Here is a 26,028-nt window from a genome sequence, read left to right as displayed (position 1 = left end):
GAATCTGATAATTTTGCATTTTTAGAGCAGAGAGAAACTTGTGGTCCAGATCCAGGGATTAGTGATAAAATATTTTGGAAAAAAATCTGTTTTCATGTTGGTTTCGAATCCATCAATCCCTTAAAAAAGCAGAAGGAGAGGTTGCCCAGTGAAGCTGTGGCTGCCCCATCCCTGAAAGTGTCCAAGGCCAGGCTGGATGGGGCTTGGAGCAACCTGGGATGGTGGAAGGTGTCCCTGCCCATGGCAGGGGGTGGGACTGAATGAGCTTTAAGGTCCTTCCCACCCAAAACATTCTGGGATTCTCATAGGATTCTGTTCCAAAGGACGCAGTTACCAACCACGCTGTCCATCAGTGCTGATTTTGGGAGGTTCTGCTGTCTGGATTGCAGTCTATTGTGAAAAAGCATCTCATCCACGATGTGGTAGAGTTGTAGGCTCAGTGCATGGAGCAACCAGACGTGAAAAAAATTAAATTGCTCATAAATATTTTACTATATTAAAAAAAAAAAATGTTACCCAGTAATTGCTTTCCTATCGTTACCTTCTGCCTGCATGAAAATAACATATGCCAGCATGAGCCCCAGTGGCAGTGGGGAAGGATTGAGTGGGAGAAAATGAGGTTATCTCTTGATCAGTATTTTATCAGCTCAATAACAATATTTTGATTAGGAAAAATACTGCACTGTCCCTCAAAGAGACACAGGCTTCTTGTGATTTCTGTGTCACCAGAGTTGTTTGAGGAGGGTTGAATCCCACACGGCTTAAAAACACCAAGCCACTAAGACCAAAGGATCATCTTTTAACAACTCTGTCATCTGCTTTAAGTCCTTTTCATTTCTCCAGCCTGAGTGCCTGGAAGGAAGCTGGAGCTCTTCCCTGAGTGGTACTGCTGCCTCTGGCTTGCTCTGGACACCTTTCATGTGGGAGAGGAGAACTTGTGAGCAGGGGTAAATCAAAGGGCCTTGGGTTAAGGGATCATCAACACCCGAGGTCAGAGTGGTCTCGGGGCTGCAGCCACAGCTGCTCCTGTTTCCATTTGTCCTGGGCATGGACATGAGGTGGCTCCAGTTGCAGAATCACAGAATGGCTTGGATGGGAATGGACCTTAAAGACCATCCAGTTCCAAACTCTACCAAACACCTTCCACTATCCCAGGCTGTTCCAAGCCCCATCCAACCTTTCCTTGAACATTCCAGGGATGGGGCAGCCACAGCTTCTCTGGGCAACCTGTGCCAGGGCCTCCCCACCCTCTCAGGGTTTCTTCCCAATATCCCATCTAACCCTGCCCTCTGGCATGGTAAAGCCATTCCCCCTTGTCTTGTCCCTCCATCCCTTTTCCCAAGTCCCTCTCCAGCTCTCCTGGAGCCCCTTCAGGGGCTGGAAGGGGTTTAAAGTCTCTCTGGAGCCTTCTCCAGGTGAGCACCCCCAGCTCTCCCAGCCTGGCTCCAGAGCAGAGGGGCTCCAGCCCTTGGAGAATCTCCATGGCCTCCTCTGGACCTGCTTAACAGATCTATGTCTGTCTTCTGCTGGGGAGCCCAGAAAATGCCATTGATTCAATGCCTTGGCACAACCCTGCAATTCTTGGCATTGGGATCTGGCTGGAATTACTGAGCTCAGGCCAGGCTCCCTCCCTCACACTGCTGGGAAATGAGGAATAACCCGACTCATCCCAGGAGCTGTGCAGGTGCAAAAGCTGGTCGGTGAGAGCTGCAGGGTGCAGGTCCTTTCTATGTCCCTGCCCTTCCCTGAGCACACTCTCCATGCTCCCTGCCTGCTGCAGATCGCTCCCTTCTGGCGTTGAGAGCCTCTCTCTCCATCTCTCCATCCCCTGGCTCAGGAGGCAGCGGTACCTGATGGATACAGCACGGCGGATCATGGCACCGTGCCACCAGCCTCGCCAGTGACCTCAGCAAAATCCCTCTCCCTGCTCCCTGCTTAAAATCGAGGATGAAAGGCAGTATCTCATAAAAAGGAAGGTCTGAAGGTGATGCTTGCACGTAGCTCTCTTTGTTGTAGGTGTCTGTACTCCCGGCGTCCTTCTCATCCTCAGAAATCTAAAGGCTTTTGTGGCGGCGTTCAGCAAAGGACTGCAGTGCACGGGTCTTGTGGCAGTGTGCAGTTAATCACCAGGCTACGTCCAAAGAAAAAGAGAAACCCTTTGCTCATAAAAAGGGCAGAAAAGGGATCAAGTTTTGCATAAATCAAGAGATCTTTGCAGCAGCACGGTGCCATTGCTGGGAAAATTCATGGGGACCTCAAAGATAAGGGGAACAGGAGTGCTGAGCAGCACAGGGTTGTATTTTAAAAACCCCACAGCTCGCCTCTTTTTTTGGATGTTAGAGAAAATTGTGTGGGCAGAAGTAGTGGTAGAGTCTCTGCACTTGTATCAGGGAAGCTGCTGATGGGTTTCACCAAATATTTTCATGGTGAATTGAGATTGTGGAGGAGATAAATGATAGAGCTCTCCAAAACGCCTGGAGGTTCCTTGTGAGGGGTGGCAAACTGGATTTCTGGGCTTTGAGGGCGCAGCCATGGGGGAGTTATCAGGAAGACAAAGAGATAAATCCAGGATTACTGCCAGGATGTTTGCTGATAGTAAACAGACCTGCGAGATGTGCAACAGCCGCTGGAAAAACCGTGAGTGCCAATGCTGGATACGGTGCAAATATCCACGAATTGGTTAAAAAAAACCCCAAACCCTCAGTGCTTAAAACGAGTTCTGCAGGGAGAAGAGGTGGAGATGCCAAAACTGGGAGGAGCTTTGATAGCCAGTGTTGAAAAGCCGTTTCCTGAGTGGGAGGCTGGAAGGATGGATCCTGTAGGTTGGAGTAACACGGGAACGCTGCCTTTCCTATTGCTCCCCGCATTCCCTTTTTTTCTGGGCCATATTTATTATTTCACATGGGTTATAACTTCCTCGTCGGCGCATGGGGGTGTGGGAGGGGGAAGGAAATGACACTTGCTTTCTTTGCAGGACTTTGGGAAGAGCTGCAGAGTAAGGTTGGCTCTAAGAGCTCGGTAGAAATGCCGCGCTTCCGAGCGAATTCCTGCAGGTACGTCGGGTGAAGTAACCTGAAACCTGGCATTTGGGGTGCGGCAGAGGAAGATTGCAACCTGTCCAGTTTTGCTTTGTAACGTAACACACCGTGGAAAAGGGCCTGACTGGGGGTTTTTTTAACACTTTTTTTTGTCTTTTTGGCTTGTAGTGGCTCCATGGTTTTGGGGCGCTCCCCAGCCAAAGGTGGTTGGGCTTTGTTTGCCTCCAGAGCCCTGTTTCCCTTCACACAGTCACAATCGGGCAGGAAATGGGTTTCTTGTCCAGCCAGCCTGGTTTTCTCGACAGCAAAAGCTCCCTGGGTCCTGCTGGGAAGCTCTCCAGCTCTGCTCACCCCCACGCTTCTCCGTGCAATTCCTCCACAGCAGCATCCAGCCCAAGCTCGGCCTCACCTGGCTCTGCACAATGCTCCTTGTAGTTTTTCTACCTTTTACCTCAAAAAAAACCACTCGAGCAGCTTGCCTGTTCCTTTTTATGTCATTGTACAAAATGTGGCTGTCACACCCACCAGCTTCCTTTTAGGTTTTACCCAGTTCTGGGCTCCGGGTGCCTTGAATAAAGGGATTTATGCCTGGACATGGCAGCGGCAGGCTTTTCTCCTGGCATGACCAGACTCTCAATGTGACATTCAGAGCTGTAAAACACTCCCTGACAATAGCTGGTGTTGTTCAAAGAGCAGCATAAATAATCAACGGGGTTTTTTTTCTCTTGGGTTTTTTTGGGTTGGGTTTTTTTTTTTTTTTTTTTGTGAGAAGAATAACATCTCTCCAGGCTGGCTGGGGAGGCGAAGGGCAGGCACTGTTGGAATGTGGAGGGGAAACTCAGGAAGGGGTGACATGGAAAACAGGGACTTGAGGTTGTTTTCCAGAAGGTTTTAAACATCATGGCACTGGGCTGTCTCTCAAACAAGGTGTTGGGGCCTCTGTTCTTTTTTACACACGTTTTTATGCAGAATAAAGTAATTCCATTATCCAGGTTTCTGTGTGTTTGCAGGGACCTTGTGGCTCTGCACAAGTCCCTGACAGGAGGGGGCAGCTGGGGGGGGTCGGGTTCTGCTCGCAGGGAACAGGGACAGGAGGAGAGGGAACGGCCTCAGGCTGGACCAGGGCAGGCTCAGGTTGGATGTTTCTTCATGGAAGGAGTTGTCCAGCCCTGGCACAGCTGCCCAGGGCAGTGTTGGAGTCCCCATCCCTGGAGGGATTTAAAAGCCGTGTGGATGTGGCACTTGGGGACGTGGGTCAGTGGTGGCCTTGGCAGTGCTGGTGAAATGGTTGGACTGGATCATCTTAGAGGGCTTTTCCAACCTTTTTGATTCTGATTGTGCCCAGGGCTTTATCCATCTTGAAAACCTCCAGGGACGGAGATTGCCCAACCTCTGGGCACCCAGCTTGACTGACCTCGTGGTGGAAAAGCTTCTCCCTGCACCCTGAACCTCTCGATTCATCTTCTGCCCATCACCTCCTGTCCTCCCACCCTGTAAGAGCTGGGCTCTCCCTTCTGCCTGATGTCCTTGGAGATGCTGGAAAGCTGCTAAGTCCCCTTCCTCACATGGTGCTGGTAGCTGAGTGTGCCCAGAGAGAAAAGGGACAAGTATCTGTGTATTTGTACATCTACCACATACCTCAAATTAAAATTAGAGATGGAAACTTGTTGAAGAAGTTACCAAAAAGATGCATTAGCAATTCAGTGATGTTTCTTCCTGGTTCACTAGCCCACGTGCGTGGTAACTTGCCTCTTCTGAAACTTTCATAGAAAAATATGTATTTTTAAATTTTGCTTCAGTTTTTACATTCTTATCTGTCAGTACCAATAGGTGATGTGATCCCACCATTATTTTGTCAATTAGGCATCTTTTTGGTGCTGTGACCTGAATATAGGACAGAGCAACTGCTGATTTAATCCTCTTCAATACGATTTTTATCTCCTTTCTTATAATTCTTTTTTAAAAAATCAAGAATTTCACCACTAAACCAGCTTCTTTTTTGTTTATTTCTCCAATACTGTGAAAATAAAGCACTGAAATAAATCTGTTTTGTACAATGAACATGCAGAGGGAAAGGCTTTTGTTCACCCTTTAGACAGAACCTGATCCCAACCTCATCTATTAAAATTTTATATTGGTAAAAAAACTTTCTTAAATATGCTTATTTTCTTTTAAAAATGTTTTTAAAAATGATCTTAAACTGAGGGGGGAAAAAACCAAACCCATGCAGTAGTTGTGGCCATGCCCAGAGTCTGCCCAGCACGTGCCGTGGGTATGAATGAGCGCCGGCAGTTTTGTCTCGGGGCTGGATTAGGCACAGTTGCTACTGGAAACTGCACAGCCCAGCTCAGGGAGGCTGTTCCTCTCCAAAACAGAGTCCCTGCCCGTGGCAGGGGCTTGGAACTGGAGGATCTGTAAGGTCCCTTCTGACCCAAACCGTTCCGTGGTGCTGTGAAAGCACTGCCGAGGCTGGGGAGCTCACTGGGGTGGTGAGGACTTGCCCCATGCAGCATCACTAAATGCCACTTACTGGGGTTTGACCTCCCACAGCATCCAGGGGAGGCTTTTCCTTCTGGGATTTGCTTTGAGCTGCAGCGTTCTTACCTTCATTTCTTTAAAAAAAGTCTCTTTTCAGGATTCAAACCTCCCAAAGTCTGGGTTTTTGCACCGTTTGGGTTTCAGCCCCACTGCTTGCACGGGCAGTTGTCAGTCCTGGAGCAGCAACGGTGGCTTGGTTTTGAGATGTAAAACAAAAGCTTTTGTGCACCACGGCTGGTGTGTGCTGCTTTCTGCTGTCAGGAGGGAAGCTGAGCCCTGTGCTCAGCCCGTTCCTCCCCTGGCCTTCCTGCGAGTCCATTGAGCTGGCCCCTGTCAGTCAGCAGTGCTTTCAGAACAAAGCCGTGGGATAAAGCTCCAAAATGTGTCTGTGTCAGCTCGGGAGTGGTGCCTGCACTGCTGGGTTTGGGGGCTGTGCAGAGCTGCCCACGTGCAGTCACTTTTGCACAGTCATTCATGCCTGTCAGAGGGGTTGGACTCAATAATCCTTGTGGGTCCCTTCTGGCTCAGGACATTCTGTGGTTCTGCTCTGAGATCTCTGATCTGTAGCAGGGCTCAGGGTCATTCCCTTATCCATAGCTCCTGGATCCCGTTCATTCCTTCTAGACTCAGTCTAATAAAGCCAGCTTTAAACTGCAGCCTTGCTCTGTGGAGATGGGACAGGGTGGTGTATCATCCCCTCCAGAATGACTGGGAGCTCCATGTAAGGTCTCTGCACAGGGGATGTGGCATTTCAGTACCTAAAGGGCCTTAAAAAAAGAGGGCGAGTGACTTTTTATACAGGCAGATAGAGATAGGACAAGGGGGGGGGGGTGGTTTTAAAATAAAAGATGAGAGATTCCTATTAGATTTTAGATGGAAATTCTCTACTATGAGGCCCTGGAACAGGCTGCCCAGAGAAGCTGTGGTTGCCCCATCCCTGGAAGTGCCCAAGGCCAGGTTGGACAGGGCTTGGAGCATCCTGGGATAGTGGAAGGTGTCCCCACCCATGGCAGGGGATTGGAATGAGATGATCTTTCAGGTCCCTTCCATCCCAAACCATTCCATGATTCTGTAACACCTTTTGCTGCAGGGAGATCTCCCCTCTCTGTGCTGACCTGCCCTTTGCAGGCTGAGATAAACACAGTCAGATTTTATTTCACCCTGGCAGCATATTTTAAAATCAGGCTGACAGAGCAGTGGACCTGAGAACAGAAAAGGTGTCGAGGCAGTGGTGATTATTGGGAGTGTTAGAGCAGCATGGGGAATGCAAGGATGCAGAAATAGTACGAATCCTACTGGGTTGGGTTGTTTAGATCACAAAAACTACTTGCTTTTAGGGTTTTTTTCAGATATTTGCTCATATTTTTTGTCCTTGAGTGCTGTGCTTGAGTGAAACCCCCCCCCTCTCCCTCCCACCCTTGCCTTGGGAGGTGCTGATGCTGTCAGTAGCTCTCAAGGCAGCTTTGCCACCAGGACCAGCCTGTCCTCCTCTCTGTTGCCAGAGAAATCCTCAGCCCTTGCAGAGCACTGACCTCCAGTTTATACTTCTGTACCTGGAATTCTCCCTAGAGCTGTGTTGTGCAACAGGGAGCGTGATTCCACATGTGTTTTATGTAAGCCGGAGAGGATTTCGGGTGTTGTGTTGGAGAATCAAAGCCCTATTTGGGGGAACCTGCAGTCTGACTATCCAGTTGGACAAGCTCAACTTTCCCTGCAATTTAAATAGACTCTGCCAGAATGTTAATTGTGCCAGGCTCCAGAGCTACCTTTTAACTCCTTAGGAGCATGCGGGGTTTCCAAGCCACCCTCACTCTCCTGTTTCAATGGAGAACAACAGCTTTGGATGTCTGTGTCCTTCACCCACTCATTCCCCTGGAAAGCTTTTATGGCTGCAGTGTGTCCTTTGGGATAATCCAGGACATTTGAGCTCAAGAGGGTCCTTTCCTCCCACACCTGCTTGTGTGGAAGTGGGGATCTCCCTCAGAGCAGTTTTTACCTTTATTCATCCCAGAAATTCCTCCTCTTTGAGGCCAGCTATTTGATACCTGTAACATCTTGGCACTTCAGTTCTGTTCACTTGTTCTCAGTTTATGGCACTTTCTTAACTAAGTTCAACCAGAATAAACAGCATCCAGAGAGAGAAATTCCAGTTTATTGTGAATTCAGCAACACTGGAGAAACAGCTGTTCAGTTAGGGGCAAACTCACTCAAAAATCATTATCTTGTTTATTAGAAGGCAAAAAAGAGCTTCAGGTGTCAGAGATAGAGATGGGATCATGCCCAGTTTGGTTTGTTGTGGTATTGTGGGAACACAAGTGCGCTTAGTCCCAGCTGGAGCTGTGGCAAAACCTGTCCCCTGGAAATGCTGGAAGCTTTGCTGTTGATTTACATGGATGCAACCCTTCCTGCTCACAGATTATTATTATTTTCACCATCTGTGAAAGTTTCTGCAGCAAAACCTTCCTTCAAATAGAGAAGGTTTAGGATAGTAAGGAAAACAGGCATAAATTAGGGCAAAACCATTTGGGTTTGTTCTTGCCGCAGGGCGATAGTGGGGAAAAAAAAAGAAAATTAACCTCCTTTTTCCCAGGATACTGCCTTACCTGGAGCGTGTACCTTCCCTAAGTGGTGGCAGATGGATTTCTTTGTTTTTCTTCAGGCTTGTGAAGCATCCAGGATTTTTGGAGGAGCAGCTGTGTACCCCAAGAGTTAGATTGAGGTGTCTCCTTGTAGCCTGGCATATTCCAGCTGCTGCTCCTGGTAAGGTGGACCTGTCACGTGCAGGATCTTCTGATGCCATGGTGGGCTCTGTGGCAGCTGGGATGGTCTTTAAGGTCCCTTCCAACCCAAACCACTCTGTGATCCTGTGTTGTTGGGGGTCTGAGTTCTTGGCACCTTCAGTGTTAATTATTTTTTTAAAGTTTAGGTAATTAATCATCTCAAACAAGTCCTGGTAGGTAAGGTAGGACAGGATGTCCATGTGGGAAGTCACTCCTGGTTGGAGACTTGGCTTTCGCTTGAGGGAAGGACCTGAGCAAACTTGAACTGAAAATGTGTGGGTTTAAATTTTAGAAAAAACCCAAACACAACTTTTTAAAGCAGCATTTTGTGTTTTAAACAAAGAATACAGAGCTATGGGAGACCTTCCAGAGAAGCAAAAAAATTATTTTATTCTTGGAGTAGGGTCTTTACTGGAGAAACAAAACTGAAACCCCCAAAGGGAACCGAGACCTGTGGCCACCTGAATCCTGCAGGAGATCACCGGGATGGATTAAAGGGAAGCTCCACAGCTGCACACAACACCTGCCACCACAGCTCAGTCAGAGCTTTCCTAGCCATGAGGAAGTCTCATCCATGACTTTTAGCTCCACTTTCCATCTCCAGTGTGCCCAAAGGTTACAGAATTCCCATGGTAGGACTCCCCGTGCAGAATTGGAAGGATCCTGCTGCCAGTGTGATGAGTCCTGCAGGTTTAGTGCTGCTGTCCGCTGTATCCCTCCAAAAGAAACATCAAAACTTCTGGCAGGAAAAAAATCACATCCTGGATCTTTTGCTGGTTTTGGGAATTTGGGTGGAATAGACCAGGAGGTGGCTGCTCCAGGGCTGCACCTCCAAACATTTGCCCTGTAGCCCCTTTGTGTTGTAACAACACCCTTAACACTTCCAGACGTAATGCATGCGAGGGTTTGTGCCACAATTCTCTTGATCCTTATGTCTTCTGAGTCCCCATGGATTTCAGTGCTGTTTGGGGGGGCAGGGGGATTGTCACAACTCTGAATTTCATCCAGCCTAAAAGCTGCAGCAGAGCCAACATTACTGTTTGGTGCAAAGTGCTGAGCAACCCACAACAGAGAACAGCCTGGTCCTGCTGCGTGTCCATCCCTTCCCTCTTTGGAGTTACCACAGGGACTTTGTTGTTTGGGGGGCAGTTGTGTCCCGGTTTAGGTTGGATATTAGGGAAAATACCTTCACAGAAAAGATTGTCCAGCCCTGGCACAGCCCTAGAGTCACCATCCCTGGAGGGACTTAAAAGCCATGTGGATGTGGCACTTGGGGACATGGGTCAGTGGTGGCCTTGGCAGTGCTTGGGGAAATGGTTGAACTTGATGTTCTTAGAGGACTTTTCCAACCTAAATGATTCCACGATTCTATAAAATTGAGTGGATTTATTCACAAACTTTACTTTGACAGTGACTTTAGAGCCTGATGGTCAAGCCAGGAGGTGAAGCTCTTTTATGAGCACACTGAAGTGGGGTGGTGACAGTGGCAGAAATGAAACCCATTTTCCTTTGGTCTCTGCTGCTCTGGCTTAATTTTTTTTTGCCCATGTTTAGCTTTGTTAAAAGCCTTACTCTGCTCTGTCGTGATCTGCTGAGGGTTTGAGGTTCAGCTAGGGCAGGATGGGGTTGAGGTGGGACAGAGATGTGTAGGTGCAACAGGATGTCCTGACCAGCACTGATAACAGATCTGGAGATGCAGACGCCTGGCCCTCAGAAAGGGGCCACCAAAAAGGGTTCTAAGGAATCCAAGTGTCAGTGACAGGCAGAAAGGAGCTGTTGCTTTTTGAGTTTCATGACCTGCTGTAGCTCTGATCTCGCATCCCAGAGGAGAGAGGCACAATATCCTGGCTACAACAATGATATAAATACAACATTGTATTTATATCCACAGCTCAGAAATCCATCCATGAGAGGAATGAAGAATATCCTGTTGCTGTCCAATGCTATAACTTGCTGGAGCTTGATCCTTGGGTTGTTTCCTGAATGGTCACTCCATGTCCCTGTCCCTATCCCCATCCCAACTCCTGCATGCACAGAAATCCCAGCCAAAACCACCACCTGACTCCTGCATTGTGTAGATCTGCTTTTAAACCAGATCCTGCTTGCCTTCAAGTGGATAAATCTCTGCCTGGGGCTTGGCAGGCTGTGGGCTGGGATCTGGTGGAATGATGGGCAGGAAAACCCAAGTGAAACCTCTCCCATTAGGAACAAGGATGTTTCCATGGCAGAGCAGGGAGTGACAGTACAGGTGGGGTATGGGACACAGCCCATGTGTCCCTTGGTCAGACGTGGAAATTCTTGAATTTGACATTTGGCAAGCAAAATGCACGATGGGAAATGGGATTTATTTCCCAGAACTTTCAGGGAAGCACAAATCATAGAATCCTGGAATGATCTGGATTGGAAGGACCTTGAAGACCATCTCATTCCACCACCCTGCCATGGACAGGGACACCTTCCACTAGCCCAGGTTGCTCCAAACCCTATCCAGCCTGGCCTTGGACACTTCCAGGGATGGGACAGCAGCAGCTTCTCTGGGCAGCCTGTTCCACTGTATTCATTCTCTCCCAAAATGTCCAGGATACAGCCCAGCCTCTTGCAAACTCTCGGTGTGTGTCCCACCTGCTCTGTTCACGGAGTGGGTCGGATTAAGACGCCTTCCCAAAAACAAAACCAGCCCTGAGCCAGCAGCAGAAGTTGTCTGTGAAGCATTTTGTGAGGTTCTCCCCCAATTCTGCCCCGAGGCCACTCATGTCCCCGGTGCACTGCTCAAAACCTCGTGTCCATTCCCCCTTCCCAGCTGCTCCCAGCAAACCCAGGCTGTGCAGAGGATGACTGGTCGTGTGAGTGGGTTTTTCCCCCCCTTCATAAGTTTGTTTATTCATTAAGGAAGTCAAAAGAGGAAGAGGAATAGAAAGGTTGCAAATGTTTTGCTTAGAAATGAGACCTCAGTGACTGGGCTGCACATTGCCCCGTGTAGGGCACGTTGGGCAGCTCCAGTGTCCTCAGTGGGAACTCAGGAAGACCAAGGTGCCCTCCCAAGGTGTGCTCAGGTAGGGTCACAGCTTGTTTGTGTATCTGCTTACATCCATATGGCCCAGAGTTCCTATGGAGCCAGGCTGGGAGAGCTGGGGTTGTTCAGCCTGGAGAAGAGAAGGCTCCAGGGAGACCTTTCAGCACCTTCCAGTGCCTGGAGAGGCTCCAGGAGAGCTGGAGAAGGACTTTGGACAAAGGGCTGGCATGACAGGACAAGGGGGAATGATCTTCACACTGACAGAGAGTAGGTTTAGACTGGATATTGGGAAGAAGTACTTTACTCTGAGGGTGGGGAGGCCCTGGCACAGGTTGCCCAGAGAAGCTGTGGCTGCCCCTGGATCCCTGGAAGTGTCCAAGGCCAGGTTGGATGGGACTTGGAGCAACCTGGGCTAGTGGAAGCTGTCCCTGCCCGTGGCAGGGGTGGAACTGGATGGGCTTTAAGGTCTTTTCCAACCCAGACTATACCATGATTCTATATGCCACTGTTTGACTGTCAAATCTTCACTAATGAAAGCCTCTCATGTACAGTTGTGCATCCACTGGCTTCCCAGAACGTGGCCCTTAAAGCCGGTGGCCATCTCTGCATCCCGGGAATTCTTTTATTCCCGACTCTATCACTTCAATTTGTAAAGGATGCCTCTTTTCAAACAGCTTTTCCCTGTCTCTTTGCACATTCCAATCTAAGAAACAGCAAGGACTAAGTTTTACAGGCACCAGGAGGTCATGGGATGCTCCTGCTCCAGGGTCAGGCATCAGCCCTGCATCCCATCCAAGGGAGCAGACCTGGACTGTAGCTCGGAAAATGCCAGGGAATGGTTTCTCAGTGCACACAGAGAGGGCGAGGAAAGGAAAGCAGAGAGATTTGCCAAGGGAAATGGTCCTGTTACGCACAGAGTGTTTTCTTTGGGTGTTTGTTTCCCACCCCTCGCCCGGGATGCGGAGCTCCGGTTGGGAGACTGAACCCGACGGGTTTATCTCAGGGTGTGGCATTGCTGCAGGCTCTTATCAGGTGTGTCCTGGGGAGCGAAACCATTTGAACAAAAGCCTTTCACCTCCATTTGTGCACAGTTCCTGCACTTGGCCAGGGGTTGGTGTCTGCACCGGGGTGGGATTGGTCCACGATTAATTTGTCTGCAAGAAAACTGATGGGTTTTTTTGGTCTTTAATGCATTAATTTTGGGGATGGAAATTCTAGGGTGGATTGGTACAGATGAACGAGGTTAGAAACACCAGTGAGGCTGTATGGAAGCACCAGCACCAAAATTAATTAGATTAGAATGATAGGATATTAGAATTATAGAATCATTTAGGTTGGAAAAGACTTGTAAGATCAGCTCTGGAAGGAGTTGCCATGGTTTAGAAGCATAGGAAAGCTTTTCCTCCTGAAAACTGCCAGCTTGTTCAGCTGTCAGGAGAGAGCCGGATGCTTTCCTTGCTCTCAGCTGCTCCTTTAGCTCTGACAGGCTGTTTGCTGGGATGAAAGGAGAGACATCAACAGGCAAAACTGCGAGAGCTGCTGGCGTTTGTTGCTGTCACACCTGCGTGGTGGCACTGCCAGCACGGCAAACAGGCAGGTAGAGTAAATAACGCTGGATTTTTTTTTTTTTTAGTTCTTTTCTACAAAAAAGGAGATAACGACTGGATGCTGTCCCATTTTCAGCCTAGGAATTGTTTGCCAGACTTGAATTACAGGAATTGCTGTAGTGAGGCAGAGCAGCTCCATTAACTGGGAGCTGGCAGGGGCTGGGGGAGGCTTCACACGCCGAGGCCCTGCGTTGTGCTCCCGTCAGGAACGATTAAAGGAGCTGTTTGTGATGGAAACAAAACCAAACTGGGCTGATGCTTTAAGGGGAAATAAAACAGGGAAGAATAACTTTATTGAGCTTGTTTATTAAATCTTGCTGTGCTCCCTTCTGAGCAGCAGAAACTGTTGGAGCTGCTGGTGCAGCCAGCTCGTGTTTTGTCTTTCCCTTTTTTGAACTGATTTGGTGTGGAGAGGCTTTGGACAAAACCTTTTCATATCCCTTTGGCTTAGCTGCAATCCTAAACTGATCTGCTGGTGACAGACTTAAACTAATTATCACCAAAGAGTGCAGAGAAGAGGTTTTAAAGCTGTTGTTTTGATAAGATGATGGGTGTTCAGAGAGGCTTGGGAATTATTGGGTGTTAAGATGCTGATGTTGGCCCATGCCAGTGTCCATATTCCATCACAGGGAGGGAGAGATGAGTTTGCTTTCACTGCTAAACTACTTAGAGAAGGTTCTGCTTAAAGATGGGGGGGAAAGCCACCACCCAGGCAAGGGGAGCAGCAGAAGAGCAGAAGGAAGCTGGCTGCAGATTTTTTCCCTTTGTGTTTCAGTAATCCTTTGGCTCTGCAGCTGGAGCAGCTCAATTCTGCTCCCTGCTCTTGCTGGAGCATCCCCCAGTTCCCATGTGCCCCTGCCCTTTTAGTGTTTCATCCTTTTGCCTTTATTAAAAACCATCCAGTTTCACCCCTTGCCACAGGCAGCGACACCTTTCACTATCCCAGGTTGCTCCAAGCCCCATCCAGCCTGGCCTTGGACACTTCCAGGGATCCAGGGGCAGCCACAGCTTCTCTGGGCAACTTGTTCCAGGTTGCCCCTGGGCTGGTTTGGTGTTTCACACCCTTATTCTCTGAGCATTGATGATTTTTTTGGTGCTATACTGTGTTTGCCCTCACCTGTGGCGCAGTGAGTGTTACCAGATGGTTTACTCAAAGTTGATTTTTTTTAACACTTCTAGTAGTAGTAGTTTAGTGCTTGCTGCTCTCCTGCTGTATGTTTTTTAGCCAGGCAAAGTGCCAGCACGTCTGTTGGAGGAAAACCTCCTGGCTGGATCCTGGAGAATAAACCGAGCTCGAATTCCCTCTGAAGGAAGGGAGCTCAAGTCCCCCAGGGAGGATTTTTCATCATAACGGTCCCATTTGGTACATTAGTGACCAGTTTTGGAAGGAAAACCAGATGACTTTGGGAGCATCCCCTGGTAGCCATAAGGAGGAGGGAGACGTGGTGCAACACCAGCCCCTGGAGCTGGAGCTGAGCGTCACCAGCAGCAGCACAGCTGTTCTCTGCACAGGGACACCGACCACAGCCCTGCAGGTGTTGGGGGCTCAGGCTGCAGGATACCTGTGGGATAGCTGAAAAAAAATCCATGTTTTGGTAAAAGCCCCTGAAGGTCCTAATAAAAATCCCTTGATAGTTACCTACTCCCGGTAGACCTACCTGTGCATGGTGATTTACTGATTTAACCGAGTCTCTGCTGTGATTCTTGGGGTGTCTTGTGCAGGGCCAGGAGTTGGACTTTGATGATCCATGTGAGTCCCCTCCAGCTTTGGGTGTTCTACAATTCCAAAAGGAGAAGTTGTCACTTTGCAGTTTATTTGTTCCTCCCTTATCCTTGCTCATTCAGTTGGAAAGATTTAGGGTTGTTTTTTCCTTTTAGGGCAGGGATCATCAGGATACTCTGTGATACCTCCCTGATCCCAGCAACCCTTCCTATCTCTGTTGCAATTCAGGTGGGATTGGAAGGGGCACAGTGCAGTGGTTTTTGGGAGGATGACTTGTTTCTTCACGTCAGTTTGATAAAGCAAAGTGCAGGGGATTTGAGTCTCCTGCTCTTTCTTTGGTTTTCACACACTTCAGGGGGTTGTTTTTCTAGCAGCCTTTCTCTGCAGCCACCTATAACTTGGTGTGTTTCATGCATCAGGGGGAGCTTAGGATGTGATATTTAGGAAGCAGAGAACAGAAACCAGCATTCCAGAGGAAGCAGATCACACCAGCTCTCCTCACCCCTTCTCCTCAGTATTTAGGCTTGTTTTGGGTCACTGTGGAGCCATGCCTGGCCCAGTGGGATCCTGGAGGAGCTCCAGCCTTTTCAGAGACAGCAGCTCCCTCACAGCGCTGTCCCAGAGGACTGTGGCAGATTGCAAACACTCTCAGCACAATCATACCATCCCAATTAGCATAATGATGCTGCCTAATTTATGCACAAATTGCCCTAATTTATGTGTGTCGATACATGTGATTAAAGCAAGCACAGGTGGAACAGGGTTTGGTCTCACCCAGCCAATGAAGCACAAAGCTGCATCCACCCCAAAATGTGTGAAAGGTCCAAAATTCCTTCTTCCTCTTACTAAAATGTGGAGGTTTGTGTAGTTTTGCTCTGGCAGCATGAATGCAGTGCTGGGCAGGGCTAAACTCGTGGCAGGAGGTAAGAGAATAAAGGATTCCTGGGCTGAGATTTGCATGGATTATTAAATGCAGCTTTAATTTGCCGTGATACACATGGGTTTCAGGTGGATTAACAGGCAGTGGGATTTGGGGCTGTCTAGCCAACTAATACCTGCCTTCCTTTTATTTTAATTATTTTAACAAGGGATGGAGGACTCCTGGAACTGTGGGCCACCTTTGCCAACCCCTGATCTTGAGCATTTTTGTGTGTAACATTTTAGACCATTAATATTCTCGATTAACAAAACTGCTGTTGTCATCTGAATTCCCAGAGCACTTTCTCAGTAGGGTTCTTCCGAAAAAACCCTCTCAGACTGTAACCTTGTATTCCTCATTTTAATAAAAGAAATAGATAAAATTGTTCCAAATCACGAACTGGTTTGGGACAGAAAGGGCTTTAAAGGTCATCTCGTTCCAACTTAATCTGACATCGTCTCCATCACATTACTCCCGTCCTAAATCCAAAACGCTGTACTAGCTACTGGGAAGAAAATCAACTCTATCCCAAAAATCCACTCTAACTCAAAACCAGGACAACCTGGTCACAGCACCAAGCCTGTCTGAGTTTGAGAAGTGTTTGGACAATGTTCTCAGGCACAGGGTGGGATTCTTGGGGGGTTCTGCACAGGGCTAAGAGTTGGACTCGATGATCCTGCTGGGTCCTTTCCAGCTCAGGGTATTCCATGATTCTCACTGCCCTGGCAGACACTTGATGCTGAGTCCAATGGTCTCCTTCATAACTGAATCTCTTTCTGAAGCAACTTTGTGTAACAGCATTGCCAGAAATACCCGGATCAGGTCAGTGTTGGGTTTCCCAATGCTGCCGGGCTTGGAAAACTGAATTTTGGTGGTAGAGAATGGAAGTTCCTTCCTGTATCCCATGTGTTTTCCTTACCGTTGGTGTGCTGTAACATCGTGTGCATTCCCCAAGTTAAATTGCTTTCATCCAAAAATACACAACTAAGATATACAAATAATAATTATGAATTCTTATGGTATTCCCGGGGTCAGTGGGTTGCAGGGATGGCTTTCCACACCCAGCTGACTGCACCAGATCCTCCGGAAATAGCCTTTTGGGAGGCTTATCTGGCAAGAAGATTACAATGCTGGCACATCGGGGCACAGTGGGGTCGGGACAAGGCAGAGGAGTGGAAAGAATTGTGTGGGGCCAGGGCTGCAGGAGCCAAATGTGGGGCACGCTGCCTCCTCTCAGCTCCGTGCCACATTTGCTCCTTGGCAGTTGCGCTTCCTGTCCATGCAGAAGCTGATTTCTGAGGCCCGTGAGTAATTTCTAAGAACAGATGTGGATGTAAGACACTCCTGTGAGTGTGTACAACAGGACACGTTTCAACTCTGACATACTCGAGTGCCCGCCTGCGCCGCGCTCCGTTCCTGTCACAGGGAACGAGGGCTGTGAGTCACTGCAACTCACGCATCCCCAATTTCCCTCTTCTCCTGCCACTGATCCATTTTTACAGCCACCTGAAGGCACAGCTGGCTCTACACCCCATTCACACACGTGCCATTGACATTGATAAGCTCTCTTGTGTTCATTCTGCCTTTGCATTTGCTGGTTTTTGTTATCTCCCAGTGTACACCGTGCTTTCAGGAGATGTTGTCCTTGTCTTGCAAGGAGCTGTGAGCGTGCACTGCATGAGTCTCGCTCCGAGCCTTGGAAAAACTCGGCTTCATTGCTGATTCCCTTTGAACTCTGGGATGGTGGGAGTAGCAGCAGGGGAGCTGGAGAAGAGGAGGCTTTGGGAAGACCTTCCAGTGCCTAGAGAGGCTAAAACAGAGCTGAAGAGGGACTTTGAACAAGTGCATGGAGTGATGGGACGAGGGGGAATGACCTTAGGCTGTAGCACAGTAGATTTAGATGGGATATTAGGAAGAAATTCTTGGCTGTGAGGGTGGTGAGGCCCTGGCACGGGTTACCCAGAGAGACTGTGGACTTCCCATCCTTGGAAGTGTCAGGCTGGACGGGGCTTGGAGCAACCTGGTCTGGTGGAAGATGTCCCTGCCCATGGCAGTGACGCTGGACTTGATCATCTCCAGAGATCCCTTCCAACCCAAACCATTCCATGATTCTGTGATTCTCTTGCACTTAGCACCATCCGAGGCTGTGTTTGGAATCTGTCAGCCTTGTGAATGAAGGAATAAATTGACCATGAAAATATTGACTGCACATTTGCTTATGCCAACCTCCTAACTCGGTCCCATAAAATTTACTGCTGTTTAAATGCACAGTGCTAACCAAAGGATGGAAGGGCTTCAGCCCTGCTGCACGGGGAGGAGAGGACAGGCTGAAGGCTGGACTGAATTCCTGCAGCCCTCAGACCCCTCTGCCCCAGGACAGCAGTGTTCCTGGGAGGTGTTGGGAAACGCTGGATCATAAGGAAGAAAATGCAAGTGGTATGGGGGGAACACCAGCAAGTCTGGCACATCTGGGGTCACTCATTTAGAGCCAGAGACAAGGGAAAGCAGATGCCTCAGCTGTTCTCCAGTTCCCTTAAAAAAGAAATATCAGGAAAACAACCCAGCTCTCCTCCTCCCTGGCAGATCCAATGTCTTTTAATCTGCTCTGTCTCACAGCTTCTCTTACAATGGAAGTTGCTGGTGGTCTGCTTGGGTTAAGCAGCAATTCTGGCAGCCTTCTGAGCAGACGTGATCTCCAGGTCTCGTTGCTTTGAAGCTCCTGGTTCTATCACACTCGACTAAATCAGACTTTTTCTACTCTGTGGAGGTAGAAAATCAGCCCTATGTGCCCATCTGATTGCAGTGCTGAGACTTGTCTAATTGAACAAGTGCTCGAGTCAACACTTGAGCAGGATGAAAAACAATGAGGAGATCACCCAGGGATTATGTCTGAGCTCCACAGCTCCTGGCACCGACACAGCAGATGGCTGGGTCGCATCCTGCCCAAGGCTGGGCAGGAAAGATGTCGATAGGAAAATAAATATTAATTTGGTTCAAATGTATTCAACTCGAAATCCAGAAGTGCCTCAGGTCTCTAACTCTGTACTTCATAGCAGCAGCCCAGAAGATGGGGTTAGTTGGGGGTTGGCTCCACAGACTCCTGCAAGGAGCCCCACTGCTGCCTCAAAGCTGCTGTGGGTAAAAAATATTTTGGGAAGGGGAGCTGAGATGCAGGGAGTGGAGACAACTTGGCTGGGCATGTAAAACTGGGGAGCAACCAGGAACAGTCTGGACATGGCGAGTGAACCGGGAGCCCTGCTGGGGTGGCTGTGCTGATAGAGCCAGGAATCCAAACCCGAGAGCTGCTGGGGAGGGAGGTGGTTTGGGCAAAAGTGTGAGAACATCATGAACATCCCTGCAGGTCTCCAGCCTGTTCCTTATAGGATCACACTTGATCCTACAGCCAAAGTCTGTATCCAGAGAGGTTTGGGCTTGGGAAGGCGCTGGTGGCTGTGCCATGGGTACGTGTCCACCAGAAATCCTGATGACCCCCATGTGGATTTCTGTCCCCTTCCCTTGGGGTGGAAGTAAAAGAACACGCACAGAACTGCTTTTCCCAATGCCCAAACTTCTGTCTGGGGAAATACACCCTCAGAGGAGCCCAAAGTTATTGTGGTGCCCTCACTACAATAGAAATTACCTATTTCCTCTACCTCTGGACCTTCCTAAACTTTATTTACTTTTACCCAAACAGCAGGGCATGTATCAGGCCAAGCTGGGAATGTCAGTCTCCTCATCCATAACTGCTGCTGCCCTGTAATTCCCTCCTGCCACCTTTTCCCAAAAGCACTTTTAACCCTGGAGACTCCCACAATTTTGCTTTCTGTATTTAAAAGTTATTTTCATTTTTTCGAGTGCATCTGTAGCTTGAGCAATAATGAAAAACTGCATTTTGCTTTTTCATCTGGCAAAATGAAGTGGAATTGCCTTGCTGGCAGAGGTAAAAATGCTGTTTCCCTAAGATGTTTCTGGATTCTAACTCTTTGGTTTTAAAAGCTTTTTTTGTTTGTTTGTTTCCAGGGGGCAGCACTGGCAGAACCTTTATGGGCTCCTAATGACGTGCAAGTGGACGATTGACTGATGATAATTAAGGTAGGAAGAGGTGCTGTTAATTTTGGCATCTTCTCATTCGTCCTGTCCTTGAAATAAAATGGTGCTGGCTGGTGGCCCGACGGTCATCCCTCTATTTTGGGGTTCAGTACACAACTGTGGCACTATGGCCAAGTAGTAACTTGTGCTAAAGTGTCCCTTTAAACACAGAGGGAAGGGAAATCTTATTTAAGAACTACCTGGGAACGTAACTAAGTGGAAAAAATCTGACTTCCTCCCCCAAAGGATAATAAGGTCTCTGTTGGTGCAGAGTTGGAAGGGACATGACTCCTATTTGAGAGCACTCAGCACAGGGATTTTTTTGTTCTGCTGAAACCCAGTGGTTGGGTTGGAATTCAGGTTCTAACTTGCCATCTCAAAAAAAAAAAAAAAAAAAAAAAAAAAAAAAAGAAAGAAACTCGAACTAAAAATATATTTTATTCGTTTATTTTCATCATCTTGAGCTTCTGTGGAAAGCTGGTCTATCTCCAAATGTGGCAAGAGACTGCTTAGTTCTTGATTGATGAAACAGAGGAAAATCCCTGATTTCAAAGCAGTAAACTATTGTACAAACTTGGAGAAGAACATACAAATGTGAGCAGAGTTAAATGGGTTTATAAGTAGTTTTTATGCTGCTTTAATATGTGAATTCTTGCCTTGCTGGGTCATTTCTGCCATGGCTGTTGTGCTCAGAGGCATCCTCAGGAGGGTGAGATGGTCACTGCTGGTCTCTGCCTCCTCTTCCAGTAGCAAAGAGGGTCTTCACCCCTTTAGGAGTCACCACAGAGACTCCCAAATCTCCTGTAACAGAGGCTTTGCCTTCTCTCACAGTTGGGGTTTTCACTTCTGATTAATGGGTGCAGCTAATGGCTGGTTGGTTTTCGGTGTCGGCAGAGAGCTGTTGGAAGGAGAGGGGGAAAATCAAGCTGCAACAAGAGCAAATTCTTTGAACGCAGGTTTACCGTTCTCCGGCGTATTTGTACTTTTTGTTTGGCTTGCGATAAGATGCGCTGCTGTGGAATTTGCTTGGAGCGGGGATTTGCATGAATTATTGTTCCTTGCAACGTGCACATCTGTGCAAGCCCTCTCCCCGTGCTCTGCGGTACCCGAGCACCCCTTTGGAGAAGGATTTGTGTGCCGGGGTGCAGCGGTTAGCAAAAGCCGAGTGCTTGGGGGAAGGAAGGCTGCAGTGATAAAAACAAAGCTGCTGAAAGAAGGGGAAACCTCCTTCAGGGCTGTGCAGCAGCGTCAGGATTTGTGTGTTTATGCTGTGCGCCGGCTTCTCATCCCAGCGCGGTTTTGCAAAAGCAACATCCTCCTGTTAGGAAAAACTCGGGGAGGTTGTGCTTGGCCTCTCGCAGAGCTCCCTTTTATATTTAGGAAGTGTAATGCCACCAGTCACAGCTGCTGATTGATACAGCGTGGCCCAAAATTATGTACAAGATGGGAGTAAACAGTCATTGGGGATGGTCTCTTGATTCTGCACTTGGAGCTTTTCATTGGAAGGGTTTCCCCCTTCTCCTAGAGAGATCTTTCTGTAAATCCCTAATTAAGCAAATGAGCTGCAGTGACATCAGTCTGTCTCCAAAAAGAGCTGGTGTTTTGGAGAAACCTTCAAGCTGCAGACTCAAATTATCCAATATTTGAAATTGTGGTGTCTCATAGGAATAGGAAGAGCGAGGAAAGAATTACTTGAGTTTTGGGTGACTTCAGGTTTCATGTACAAAATCAAGGTTTTTATTTCATTCTAAATTCTACATTGATGCTAAATCCAGTGTCCTCACTAAACCTGATGGCATTAAAAAATTTGCTTGTAATTCTCTTATTTCCTTTTCATAGAGAGTAGGAAAGGTTAAGGCAAACGTGTTGGGATGTTCATCTAAAATACTTTGTGTAATGGATTTATTTTCTGAAAAATTGGCTTTGAAGGGGAAAACTGGGAGAATTCCTTCCCCCTAGAGCATCAGGGCAGGTGTGGGTGGTGCGACAGGTGGAGCATCAGTGGTCCCATCCTTTGTGAGGTCCTGGGTTGGGAAGAGCACCGGTGTGTGTTGAAAGCAGTCAGTGCAAGGTGCTAAATGCAATGGGGACGTGGCATTGTGTGGAGCTGTATTTGAGCCTGCAAAACACTGCCAGAGCTGCTTGAAAGGGCGGAAACCATCCGGGTGTGGAGGGGACAGTCCCACTGACACCACTGTGGTGCCCAGTGCCGTGTTTTGGAGAGGGGGAGCGCTAAAACCACAGCTCTTGTTTCAACAAAGCCCATCCAAAGCCATCCACAACCTCTGCAGCATCCATATCCTCCTCCCTCTGTGCTGCCAGCACCTTTGGGAGGTGGGAGCCACCCTGACGTGCCCTGTGGATTTGCAGAAGAGCTCGACACGTGTGGTTTCCTCCACCGGTTCCAGCAGCGCCCGTCACCAAGCTGTTGTTTTCGGTGCTACCCACAATAACTGAAATGTCTTTCCTGCGAGATAAGTCAGTAATTGTGGTTGGCTCCTTCCTCTGGTGTTTGTTCTTGCAGGAACTTGAAGCTTCGTTTATCATGAGGGTGCTGCTGCTACTCTCCTCCGGGGGTACCCTCAAGCCTCTCCTTCAAGGATTGCTCCTCAAAAAAGTGCCACAGCTTCATCTTCTCCCCAGGCACATGCAGTTGTGACCAGGTTTCATGAGATGAGATAGGAGGTGGTGGGTCAGGACTCATCCCAGCTCTGCACTGCTTTATCCTGGTGGATTTTGCTTTGGTTGGCCAAGGCCTAAAGTGGTTTTTCCCCCACTTGGATTTGCATTTTCGGTCAAAGGCACCACCCTGTGCAGTGCTTCTGAACTCTTTAAAGATTGCTCTGACATTTTGGGACTTGCTGATGTGCTGGCTGATCCTTGGAGTACATTTTGGAAACACAGAGTTTGCCCAGAGACCAGAAATCACAAGTGAGGGGTGCTCCTAAATCCCATCCACACTTCTCCCCACCTCTTTCCTGTGAAGCTTCAAACTTCTACATGAAATTTGATATCACAATTGAGGTGAGCTGACCTGGCCTGCTGCATCCTAAAAAATACCCTGGGATTTGTAGGGACTGCTGCACAGAGTGCAAACCATCATTCCCAGCACACACCTCCAGCACTGGGCTGTTGGAGCTGAGCATGGAATGGGGACAGGAAAGAGAAAACTCCTTGCAGAAACCACACCAGCTAGCGTGTCGGGACCTGCAGCCCCTACCTGGAGCTGCTGGGTATAAATAAACACATCCACCCTCTGTCTTACTTCTGACAACTGCCTCCCTGAGGAGTAGTTTATTTTTTTTTTTCCCAGCAGCTTGTTCTGCAAGCAGGTTTCCTCTTGCAGGTGATTAGGAAAACCTCATTTTTATGTTAATTAGGCATAACTATCAGTGCACAGACATCAACTGCTCTCACATCCTTCTGAGACGTGCGATTTTTATTGAAATTCAGTCCTGAAAAACCGATACCAGCAACTGATGTACCTGTTGCCTGAGCAGATGGGAAACTGCACCAGAGGGGTGGGTGCCTCAAAAATACGTTGCCAGGGTGTAGCAACCACAGGTTCAGCCTTCAGGAGGGTTGCAGCTGCAGTCAGTTTAGGTTTTTAGTGGTGTTTGCTTGCTAAGTTTGAGGGTTTCCTCAACAACTTGTCTCCACTGAGATCAAGCTGTGCTAATTTAGTTAATTGCAGCTAAGCACAGCTACTGCTGACACGGGTGGGCCTGCACCTATAGGAACAATTCTTTTCCATGTTCATGTCTCCAAACACATCCCTGCTTTGATTATATTTGGTCCTATGAGAGGGTTGAGTTGATCCACATCTTCAGTAGAACAGATCCTTCATTTTGAGCAGATTGGCTGTCCCATTCCTGGAAGTGCTCAAGGTTGGATGGGGTTTGAAGCAACCTGGTTGAGTGGAAAGTGTCCCTGCACATGGCAGCAGCGTGGAACTAAATTGTCTTTAAGATCCCTTCCATCAGAAAAGGAAAGGGAATTCAGTCAGGTGTGCTTGGGGTCTGTTGGTAAAACACAAGTGCAGCTGCTTTGGTGACATTTTTTTCACAGTACCAAGCCTAGAGAGCACTGGAGGTGGAGGGGCCAGAGGAGAACATCTGGTCCCAGCTGATACAAACCAAAATCCATGAAATTCTGGACTTGCACCCAGCAGTGGTACAATTGGAATTACACTGTCTTGCCCCAAGACCATGTGCTATAAACCACGTGCAGGTTTCAGGAACACGTTTGCCCAGCCAGATGCAGGTCAGCAATGGGATTAGCCAGGTCAGTGGTTGCTAACACCATTAACTTCTCCTATCTCCTTTTCCAGAACTCAGTTCTCGTGATGTTATTTAAGGATCTTGTAATCCTAATCCTTGAGGTTCCTTGCTGAAAGCTAAAACAAATACATCCATCTTATCAGGTCTTTCCAAGAGCAAAGCATGGAAATCCCCTGTCAGGCTGGCACCGTCACCGGTGTTTTCCTCTCTCTCCACCAGCGACTTTTCCTTTAATATTGCTGTACAAATCTTCCCTGGATTATGCAACGATTAAGAAGAAAATTACACAGGAATCTGGCAAGGGACACATGGACCCCTCGCAGCTCCAGCTGGTGGGTGGATGGATTTGTGATGCATTAAACACACGGACGATCTACTTGTGGTGCAGAACCACCAGTGCTTGGTCAGGGATCTGTTCCCTTTTCACACAGAGTCATCCTGAGGGCAAGCAGATATTTGGGTTGGGGATTTTTGTATGTGGATGTACACAGGGATGTAAGGCAGGCTGGAAAATGGAATTATTCTGTGTATTTCCAAGGGCTGTGATCCTTTACCTGTGGTGGTGTAAGGTGGGTGCAATTTTATGGGAAGTGATACCTGGCAGCAGGTAAACGGCTGCAGGTGGGGAGAAGCCAGACAAGCTTTTGATGCGTAAATCCTCCAGTTCTGACACAAAATGTGAATTTGTCTTACAAACTCCACCGGTTGCTCTGAGCTTCATCGAAATATAACAACACTTGGGGTGAGAGAGGGCACAGTTGGCACCTGTGGAGCCAAGGGATGAACTCGCTGGGGAAGGAGGTAAATTATTGCTTGGGGAACATGGAAGGGTGATCTGGGGACCAAGGAGGAGGACAGCTTTAGAGAGAAACTAGATTTTGGTTGACCATTGCTGAGGGAATTTAATTCCCAAACTTGAATTTAATGCATTTTAGAGATACCCATCAGTATGCAAGACATTTTCTCTTTCTCTCCTGTCCTCTCTTAGCCAGGTGCTTCTGCCCAGCGTATAAGTTGCAGTGCAGGAAGTGGGGGGTGTACCAGGTGAAATGTGGAATATTTAGGGGAAGAAATACTGTGATCCATAGTTTTGCTGCTGCAGAGAGCATTTGTGGGATGGGAGCTGTGTCTGAGCTGCTTGGCTGGGTTCTGCTTCCATTTGATGTGGTTCGTGTGCCTTGGTGAGCAGTTCTCTCTTGGGAGAGCTGGAGGGAGAGGAGAAGCTCTTTAAAGTGAAACACTTCAAATACAGATGGAGTTTATACTACAATAAAGCTGTGTTTTACCTCTTCAAGGCTCTTTTTCCCCCGTGGAAGGTGCCCAGCTTGGCTGCACCTCACTCAGCAGATGTTCTTGGCAACTTCAGGTCTTACCTTGGGCTGAGCTTTGAGGAAGCACAAGGTCAACCTGCTGTCGTTCTGGAGGAAGTTTGTAGGTTCAAAATCCAACTAGACCTGTTCCTTAATTTAAAAAAAAATAAATAAAAAGCAAGCAAACAAAAAATGTTAGTATGGACCTCTTCCAGTCTTGTGCAAGGGGGTAGGGAAGTTATAGAATCATAGAATCACAGAACCATAAAATGCTTTGGGTTGAAAGAGACCTTAAAGACCATCTAATCCAACCTCCTGCCATGGGCAGGGACACCTTCCACTAGACCAGCTTGCTAAATCAACAAGATCATGTGAACAAGACCATGATTTTGCAAAAAAACTTTTTATTTGAGACAAGCTAGTTTTGAGGAAGAAATGTTGCTGTTTCTTCCCCAAAATGAGTGGATGTTATGGCATCCAAACTGACACCTGAGCTTCTGAGGCACAGGTGGGACTGAGCAGGATGGTCTCTGCAGCTGCATCCCGTTTGGGTTTAGTTATATAAGGTTCCTCCTTGCAGAGAAAACTAGTGGTGGGGTGAGAGCTCCGTAAGAGGGGGAAAATGGCTCAAGGGACTAAGCAGTAGAAAGGTGGTGGAGTAGCTGTGGAAGCTGGGTTGGGTTTTTCAGGAGAGAAGTTGGTCAGGATTTGTGTTGTGTTGGTGTTTTAGT

General features: G+C 48.1%; 1 protein-coding gene across 2 annotated transcripts in view; it reads left to right on the top strand.

Annotated features, from left to right (window-relative positions):
- PTPRA (protein tyrosine phosphatase, receptor type A) overlaps positions 1–26,028 on the top strand; it is an 87,907-nt gene that overhangs the window by 10,366 nt on the left and 51,513 nt on the right. Inside the window, exon 2 of one of the 2 annotated variants that reach the window (XM_008639866.2) lies at positions 19,639–19,710. The exons of the other annotated variant lie outside the window; for it this stretch is intronic. Coding sequence (XP_008638088.1) covers positions 19,699–19,710 — 12 coding nt within the window. The 5' untranslated portion in view covers positions 19,639–19,698. The remainder of the gene's footprint in view (positions 1–19,638; positions 19,711–26,028) is intronic. 2 annotated transcript variants of the gene reach the window in all.

The sequence above is a fragment of the Corvus brachyrhynchos genome, unplaced genomic scaffold (assembly GCF_000691975.1).
Source record: "Corvus brachyrhynchos isolate BGI_N302 unplaced genomic scaffold, ASM69197v1 scaffold166, whole genome shotgun sequence".
Taxonomy (NCBI): Eukaryota; Metazoa; Chordata; class Aves; order Passeriformes; family Corvidae; genus Corvus; species Corvus brachyrhynchos.
The sequence above is the reverse complement of the archived record's forward strand: the minus strand, read 5'-3'. Positions and strand labels throughout refer to the sequence as shown.